At 43.3% G+C, this 9,088-nt stretch overlaps 1 protein-coding gene across 3 annotated transcripts; it reads right to left on the bottom strand.

Moving 5' to 3' along the window:
* Window positions 1–3,359: 3,359 nt before the first annotated feature.
* LOC137535068 (gastrula zinc finger protein XlCGF57.1-like) lies at window positions 3,360–8,345 on the bottom strand. Of its 3 annotated transcripts, none has more exons than XM_068256844.1 (2): window positions 8,196–8,345; window positions 3,360–4,969 (listed from the first exon to the last, which is right to left on the bottom strand). In XM_068256844.1, exons 1-2 carry the CDS (start codon window positions 8,230–8,232, stop codon window positions 3,831–3,833), a joined length of 1,176 nt encoding a protein of 391 aa, XP_068112945.1. In that variant the 5' UTR covers window positions 8,233–8,345; the 3' UTR covers window positions 3,360–3,830. The 3 variants fall into 3 exon arrangements, 2 of the variants coding, with proteins under 2 accessions (XP_068112945.1, XP_068112946.1); XM_068256845.1 differs by having other exon boundaries at window positions 3,360–4,966; XR_011024394.1 differs by lacking the exon at window positions 8,196–8,345 and adding an exon at window positions 7,939–8,025 and having other exon boundaries at window positions 4,884–4,969.
* Between the last annotated feature and the right edge of the window lie 743 nt (window positions 8,346–9,088).

The raw sequence follows: 9,088 nt of genomic DNA, 5'->3' as shown, positions 1-9,088 counted from the left end.
AACTTTTGACAAAAAATAAAATCTTCTATGAACTCACCATACTCCTAATGGAATACCTTGGGGTGTCTTCTTTCTAAAATAGGGTCATTTGTGGGGTTCCTATACTGCCCTGGCATTTTAGGGGCCCTAAACCGTGAGGAGTAGTCTTGAAACGAAATTTCTCAAAATGACCTGTGAAATCCTAAAGGTACTCATTGGACTTTGGACCCTTTAGCGCAGTTAGGGTGCAAAAAAGTGCCACACATGTGGTATCGCCGTACTCAGGAGAAGTAGTATAATGTGTTTTGTGGTGTATTTTTACACATACCCATGCTGAGTGGGAGAAAGATCTCTGTAAATGGACAATTGTGTGTAAAAAAAATTAACAAATTGTCATTTACAGAGATATTTCTCCCACCCAGCATGGGTATGTGTAAAAATACACCCCAAAACACATTATACTACTTCTCCTGAGTACGGCAATACCACATGTGTGGCACTTTTTTGCAGCTTAACTGCGCTAAGGGGTCCAAAGTCCAATGAACACCTTTAGGCTTTACAGGGGTGCTTACAATTTAGCACCCCCCAAAATGTCAGGACAGTAAACACACCCCACAAATGACCCCATTTTGGAAAGTAGACCCTTCAAGGTATTCAAAGAGGGGCATGGTGAGTCCGTGGCAGATTTCATTTTTTTATGTCGCAAGTTAGAAGAAATGGAAACTTTTTTTTTTTTTTTTTTCTCACAAAGTGTCATTTTCCGCTTACTTGTGACAAAAAATAATATCTTCTATGAACTCACTATGCCTCTCAGTGAATACTTTGGGATGTCTTCTTTCCAAAATGGGGTCATTTGGGGGGTATTTATACTATCCTGGAATTCTAGCCCCTCATGAAACATGACAGGGGGTCAGAAAAGTCAGAGATGCTTGAAAATGGGAAAATTCACTTTTTGCACCATAGTTTGTAAACGCTATAACTTTTACCCAAACCAATAAATATACACTGAATGGGTTTTTTTTTATCAAAAACATGTTTGTCCACATTTTTCGCGCTGCATGTATACAGAAATTTTACTTTATTTGAAAAATGTCAGCACAGAAAGTTAAAAAAATCATTTTTTTGCCAAAATTCATGTCTTTTTTGATGAATATAATAAAAAGTAAAAATCGCAGGAGCAATCAAATAGCACCAAAAGAAAGCTTTATTAGTGACAAGAAAAGGAGCCAAAATTAATTTACGTGGTAGGTTGTATGAGCGAGCAATAAACCGTGAAAGCTGCAGTGGTCTGAATGGAAAAAAAGTGGTAGAAAGCCCTAGGTCCTCAAGTGGTTAAAAAAGGCTAGAACCTGTCAGGAATATTAAAAAAAATGCCCTCAGACTCAGTATAGGTAGGTAGCCAGGTATAGGTGCCCCAGTATAGGATCTCATGTGTAGGTGCCCTCAATATAGGTTGCCAAGCCTAGGTGCCCTCAGCATAGGAAGTCAGGTGTAGGTGCCCTCAGTATTGGTAACCAGCGATAGGCGCCCCTTTGGAAGCCGGCGCTCTGAGCGATCACTCCGGTCGCCCAGGTCAAAGGCCGGCTATGGTAGCAGCAGCTGTAAGAAGTGAAGAGGAAAATGCCTGGAGCTCTGATATTCTGCAAACAAGGCATTGTGATGCAGGAACTGGATGGTCGCGCTCCTAAGAAGATTTCTAGGGCCAACTTAAAAACCACAACCTCCCACATGACCTGTAACATGATACGTAAAAAGCAATGTCAGAGGCGTCCGATATGATAAACCATGGTACTTACGTATTACACCGTCTGAAGAGTTTGGTGGTTCCTTGTTTAAGTTTTGTTTTCTCCACTACCAAGACACCACTGGGATTCCCAGGTTTCCCATCATATTCCTGTTGTTTCATGGATGTAAAGCGGTAACGCGATGCTGACTTTGTGCCAGCGGTTAATCTGGCACTTATGGTGCAACGCGAAACCATAAGTGTACTAGACCCCATTGCCTTGCATTGTTGTTGCTTTACCCTGTGGTAGACCATGCATGGAAAGTCTAAAAGGGGCCTCAAAATCAGTTTAGGAAGGAGAAGTAGTACTGGCCTTACCTTTCATAAAGAATAACGTCAGGTGTTAACTGGAAGTATACATTTATTAACCACTAAATACTGGACAACGCGTTTCGCGGGACCCCTCCTGCTTCTTCAGGTCTATACAATAGCAGTGCCTGACAATTTGGGTCAGCAGGAGTGAGCCGCTTACTGGTCCAATGGTCAGGCAATACTATTGTATAGCTCTACTGAGGAACTTCAGAAAACTGACTATTGGGACTACTATTGTATAGACTTGAAGAATCATTCCACACTACACATAGATTTTCAATAGGTTTCAGCATAATAAAAGCAGCTACATAATGTTTTGTTTTTTTAGAATGTGAAAAGTTTTGTTGCAGTTAATACATAATATTGCTCTAATATGTGTTCGGTTCAGTTGGTCTTTGCTTGCTGGTGTCAGATGACTGGATCTGGATGAAAGTATTACAGCAAAGTCCCCGTTATCTGAAACTCAGACAACTGGAAGGCTCAACTAACTGGCATGCCTGAGGGGATAACTAGGTCAAAGCTTTGGGGGGGTTTTCTTTTTTTTGGGGGGGGGGGGAGGGGGTTTACAGGGTATAAAATTCTTGCCAACCTCCGGGCAGCATCCCCTACCCTTCCTGTAGCACCTAGCGGCTTTCCGGTGTCTGTGCATGGCTCCCAGCGCGTCAGGTGACCCAATGTGGGTCAGGTGACACGCCAGGAGCCATACACGGAGGACACTGGAAAGCCACTAGGAGCTACAGGAAGGGTGGAAGATGCTGCCCGGAGGCTTGGCAAGTATTTATGCTGCACTTGGGGGGAGGGGGGGGATTTTCTGGCCAAGCACATTTATCCAGCACCAGGCAATCATGCTGTATTTAAAAATGTACAAACCGGAGAAAAAAATTCTGCAGAGCAAGACTGTTTCAGCCTAGTGCAGTTGATAGTTTTCATTGATTTCAGCCAGAAATTTATTGAAATTATGATAGGGCAGCTAAGTTGCAGAATCGCTCTCCAACAGATTTGATCACTAAAGGTCCGTACACACGCCGGACTGGAGGCAACGATGGGTCCGTCGTCACCTCCCGCTGGGTGGGCGTTCCAGCGACAGTCTGGCGTGTGTACAGAATGTCGGCAGACTGATACGACTGTTTCTGAGCGATCCACCGGGCGGATCGCTCAGAAACAGCCGTATCAGTCTGCAGACAGACTGTACACACGCCGGACTGTCACTGGAACGCCCACCCAGTGGGAGGTGACGACGGACCCGTCGTTGCCTCCAGTCCGGCGTGTGCACGGACCTTAAGACTGTATGCCCACCTTAAAGTGTATCTGAGATATGGAATTAAACTAAAAATATACATACCTGGGACTTCCTCCAGCCCCTTCCAGGCTTATTGCTCCCACGCCGTCCTCATTTGTCCACAACTGGCCCCGGGTAAGTTGTTCACTCGGGGCCAGTCGGTGCAGTGGCAGTCTTTCTGCGCGTGTTCCCCCACCGGTGGGAGCATTCTGCACCTAAACAGTAGTACTGTGCAGGTGTAGAACGCTCCTGGTGACAGGAGTGCGCGCGTGGCCATGCCACGCATGTGCAGTTGGCACCAGATCGGAGGACTTTCCAGGACCAATTACAGATGAACAAGGAGGTGGAGGAGGACGACGAGGAAGCATTAAGCCTGGAGGGGGCTGGAGGAAGCCCCAGGTATGTATATTTTTTCTTTAGTTCCCCATCTCAGGTACACTTTAAGAAGTCCTGAGCATCAGATTTCCTACAAGGTCATCATGCAAAATCATGTCCGCCCCCATGACTTTTCTGGTGCTTGAGAAGCGGCCCATGCTGAGTGTAACATTTCCCACATTCTGAACATGAAAAGGGCCGCTCTCCTGTGTGAATTCTCTGGTGCGCAAGAAGTGTTCCTTTCTGGGCAAAACATTTCCCATACGTTGAACAAGAAAAGGGCCATTCACCTGTGTGGATTTTCTGATGTCTGAGAAGGTATCCTTTAAGAACAAAAGATTTCCCACACTCTGTACATGAATGAGGACGCTCACCTCTGTGAATTTTCTGGTGAGCCAGAAAGCCTCCTTGATACATGAAACCTTTTCCGCATTCCGTGCATGAAAAAGGGCGCTCACCAGTGTGGCTTCTCTGGTGAGATACAAGGTCTACTTTGTGAACGTAAGCTTTCCCACACTCTGAACATGGAAAAGGGCGCTCCCCTGTGTGACTCCTCTGGTGTGTGAAAAGGGTTCCTTGCTGAATGAAACTTTTCCCACACTGTGAGCACGAAAAAGGACGCTCACCTGTGTGTCTTCTCTGATGTCTCAGAAGGTCTATATTCTGAATGAAACATTTCCCACACTCTGAACATCGATAAGAACGCTCCCCTGTGTGATTTTTCTGGTGTCTAACGAAGGCTCCTTTAGAAGTGTAACATTTCCCACACTCTGAACATGAAAAAGGACGCTCCCCTGAATGAAGTCTTTCGTGCATAAGGAGGGCTGCCTTATTGATGAAACCTCTTCCACACTTTGAACATGAAAAAGGACGCTCACCTGTGTGAATCCTTTCATGTAGAACCAGGAGAGAACTTGATTTAAAGCATTTATCACAGTGAGAGCATGGGAATTTCTTACCACCTGTTTGACTAGCAGTAGGTGATTTACTAGGACTAGGAGATGTGTTTGGATTAGGTGAAGTTTTTGATTCGTCCTCACCCTGAGATTGTGCATGGGGAGTCGAGATAACAGTTTTTGATGCATCAGAAGATTCCTCAGGATTGCAAGAATTGTCAACATGGAAAATAGCAATGAGACTTCCTCCAGGAAAACATTGTGTGACACCATTGTCTTCTGCCTTATCATCTGGAGGTGAGATGAGATGTCCTTCTGTGGGAATTCTCACACGGTGTCTATCTGCTAGAGAAAACAATTGCTATGAAAAGAACATTCACTTTTCAAACTGGGTTAAGTCCTAACAACAGTCTAATATACATCAGACGATGTATGGGCAGATCAACCAAGAGACAGATCTCTCTCTGATCAAATCTGATTAGAGAGAGATCTGTTTCCTGACTTTACACCGCAGGCCAATTCCCCAGAGATTTCAGCATGAAATCTCTGGGGAATTGGCCTTGTGATGCCACATTCGCCGGCCCAACGCTGACCCCTCTAATGTAAAATGTTCCTCCCTAGTGCCCAGTGCAGTATACGTTACCTGTCTGTGTCCGCCGAGTTCATGCGCCCCGCCAGGTTGCCGGCGTATGGGAGGGCACACGTGTGACGAAGCCTGAAGTCATTGGTGGACACAGACAGGTAAAGTATATACATTTTACATTAAGGGGACACCACTTGGGATTCAGTCCCGATATTGCTCGCCGTTACTGCCATGCACCCGATCAATCACTACAGCCCGACGTCTTGCAGCATGTCCAATCAATACATGCAACCAATTTCAAGATGAAGTTGGTCGCATCGTTGATTGGGCATACTCTTGGCAGCACGGATATTCATCCAATTCAATAATAATGATTGAATCGGATGGTCGATCAGCCGCCAAGTCGATAGATATATGGCCACCTTTAGAAAAGCATATGTAATAGATCTATAGCTCACTGGTTGATGGTGCAGGCACTCTGTATAGTGATAACAATGTTTTGGTAAGAAAAGGAGACAGACCTATGTCTAAAGATGTTCAACTACCGTCCTTGAGGTCCGCAATTTCTACACATTACAGTATTTAATGTAGTTCTAATTAAAATATGAGAGTAAATGATGTAAGGTCGTTTTAACCAGTATGATGACTCTGTTCTTCTCAAAATATGAATGTAAATATGATCCTCAAGCACTAGAGTTATGCCATCTTGGTTTGCACTGTCACAATATCACCTGTAGGTAAAATGAGTGTTGATGCACAAAGCTGCATTAAAAGTGATGTACATCGATAGCGCACAACAATATTACAGTTACTACCGGCACCAGATATAGCGCACAACAATATTACAGTTACTACCGGCACCAGATATAGCGCACAACAATATTACAGTTACTACCGGCACCAGAGATAGCGCACAACAATATTACAGTTACTACTGGCACCAGAGATAGCGCACAACAATATTACAGTTACTACCGGCACCAGAGATAGCACACAACAATATTACAGTTAAAGCGGAATATAACCCTGCATTTCAACTTTGCTCTAAAACATTATTTACAGTATATTATATGCAACCAGCATTTTTTTTTTTACTAGACCAGCATTGGAAGGGTTACACAGGGCTTTAAAGTCCCTGGAGATTTTTGCAGACGCATCCGAACTTCAGTTAGATACTTTTTCTTTACAAATAAGTATCTAATTGTTTATTGTGACTCATCTCTCTCACTGAGAAGGAGCTTGGAGGACAGCCAAAGAGTGTGTAACTGTTTATCAATAGATACATCTAACTAAATAGAATGTAACTATCTGAACGTCTGCACGGAACTTAAAACCTCTGTGTTTAACCCTTCCAATGCTGGTCTACTAAAAAAAAATGCTTTTTGCATATAATATGCTGTAAATAATGTTTTAGAGCAAAGTTGAAATGCAGGGTTATATTCCGCTTTAATACCGGCACCATAAATAGCGCACAACAATATTACAGTTACTACCGGCACCAAGTTACAGTGAATTATGCTGTTAGCAGGATCCATGGTACTTGAATAACTTGAGCATTGCTATGTTAATGGCATTAATAGCACATGATACCATAGCAACGCTCGTGACACTCAAGTACTGTGGGTCAGGGACGGATCTAGACCAAGTTGCGTCTGGGGCAAGGCCAGGTTTTGGCGCCTAAAGTTCAGGTTTTGGCGCCTAAACTGCCATTCCCCATTCAGTTTTGGCGCCTAAAGGTCAGGTTTTGGCGCCTAAACTGCCTTTCCCTATCCAGCTTTGGTGCCTAAACTGCCGTTCCCTAACCATATTTTGCCGCCTTTTTAAGAATTCAACAAACTGCGCCTGGGGCAAGAGACCTGCCTGCCCCCCCCTAGATCCGTCACTGCTGTGGGTTATACTAATGGTGTACCTCGCAGTATAGTAATGGTAATATCCTACATATCATACACTGATACAAATAATATCAAAATGTGAAGAAGAAAAATTGGAGAAAAACTATGATAAAACTCGAGTAGTTGCTTAGACCTTCCAATCAGAAACCTTGATCTCAGCATCTGCTCCACTTGGACTACTTTTGGTCCAATTTTCGTTGCACTATTTTGGTTACATTTGTCTGTATGTATCTAGTGTTTATTACTTACCTGTGTTGGTACCTACAGAAGATTCATGCTTTTTAGTCATCTCCTTTACGTCACCCTCCTCCACGATTGAATCAGTATCTTCTTCTTCCTCTTTAATTATCCTCATCATGTCACCCTCCTCCATGGACTGCTGCTCACTCCTCACATATGTCTCTTCTTCCTCTTTACTTGTCCTCATCATCTCACCAATCTCCATAGCCTGCTGCTCACTCCTCACATACGTCTCTTCTTCCTCTTTACTTGTCCTCATCATGTCACCATCTTCCATAGACTGCTGCTCACTCCTCACATATGTCTCTTCTTCTTCCTCTTTACTTATCCCCATCATGTCACCCTCCTCCATAGACTGCTGCTCACTCCTCACATATGTCTCTTCTTCTTCCTCTTTACTTGTCCTCATCATGTCACCCTCCTCCATAGACTGCTGCTCACTCCTCACATATGTCTCTTCTTCTTCCTCTTTACTTGTCCTCATCATGTCACCCTTTTCCATAGACTGCTGATCACTCCTCACATATGTCTCTTCTTCATCTTTAATTTCATTTATCATTTCACCCTCCTCTCTCAACTGCACTTCACTTCTCACATACTTGTCTTCTTTGTCTTCTTCTTCAATCTTCCTCATCATTTCACCCTCATCATTAAACTGTTGGTCACCTCTCCCAGGCATGTCTTCTTCCACCTTTTTAATTGTCTTCACTGATTCATCCTCCTCTCTAGATTGCTGATCACTCCTCACATATGTCTCTTCTTCTTCCTCCTTCACCTCAACTTTCATAATCAGCTCTTCAACCTAAACCCACAAAACATCAAAAAATAACATCTAAATAGGACTAAACGTACTTACTGTAGAATATAATTTCATTAAGGATTTTTTTAGTCATAGCTCCTCAGTTCCAACTACCTGATAATGATGAGGGCTGGTGAGAGATTCCTGTGGACAATCCTGGGTATAAAGAGGACCTGTACATCTCTCTGGTGGGTTTCTGTTACTGGATCCATCTGTAGGAAACACACACACACTGCCTGAATACATGGTTCAGATGGTGTACTAAGGTGTTCCAGAGTAGGGATGGGCAATGAGATGCAAATCTTTCAGAATTCAGGCAGGATTTTTCACATTCTGTATGCAAATGTATGCAGCTTGAAAATGGACCATTCAAAGTGCACCTCTGGATCATTTGACAAACTGCATATATTTGCAAACAGAACTTGAATAATCCTACAGCAACTCTGTCATTGGCATCGTATTGCTCATTCTTACTGAACTGGATAACATACGTGATCTAGGAACATATGAAATTGTCTGATGAAGATTTGCAACCCTCACTGAGCAATATCAAAACATACTGGGGGTTCTGGAAGCGTAGTCATTTAGTAAATATGTGTGCATGTACACACCCACAGTGACACGATGAGGGTAAAGAAGCACCCAGGGGTTTATAAAACTGAGTTAAAAACAACAATAAAAACGGTAAATGAGGTGGCTTACCTCAATAAGGACATTCTCATAGTAAAAAAGAGAATTTTATTTTTGCACAGGCAACGCGTTTCACGTGAAACGCGTTGCCTGTCTAAAAGTAACATTCTCTTTTTTCCTATGAGAATGTCCTTATTGAGGTAAGCCACCTCATTTACCGTTTTTATTGTTGTTTTTAACTCAGTTTTATAAACCTCTGGGCGCTTCATTACCCTCATTGTGCTTATTCACCCCCCACATCTTCTGTGGGCGGAATTATA

This window comes from Hyperolius riggenbachi, chromosome 10 (assembly GCF_040937935.1).
Source record: "Hyperolius riggenbachi isolate aHypRig1 chromosome 10, aHypRig1.pri, whole genome shotgun sequence".
NCBI classification, from domain to species: Eukaryota; Metazoa; Chordata; class Amphibia; order Anura; family Hyperoliidae; genus Hyperolius; species Hyperolius riggenbachi.
Note: the sequence above shows the minus strand (reverse complement) of the source record. Positions and strands in the feature narration are given on the sequence as shown.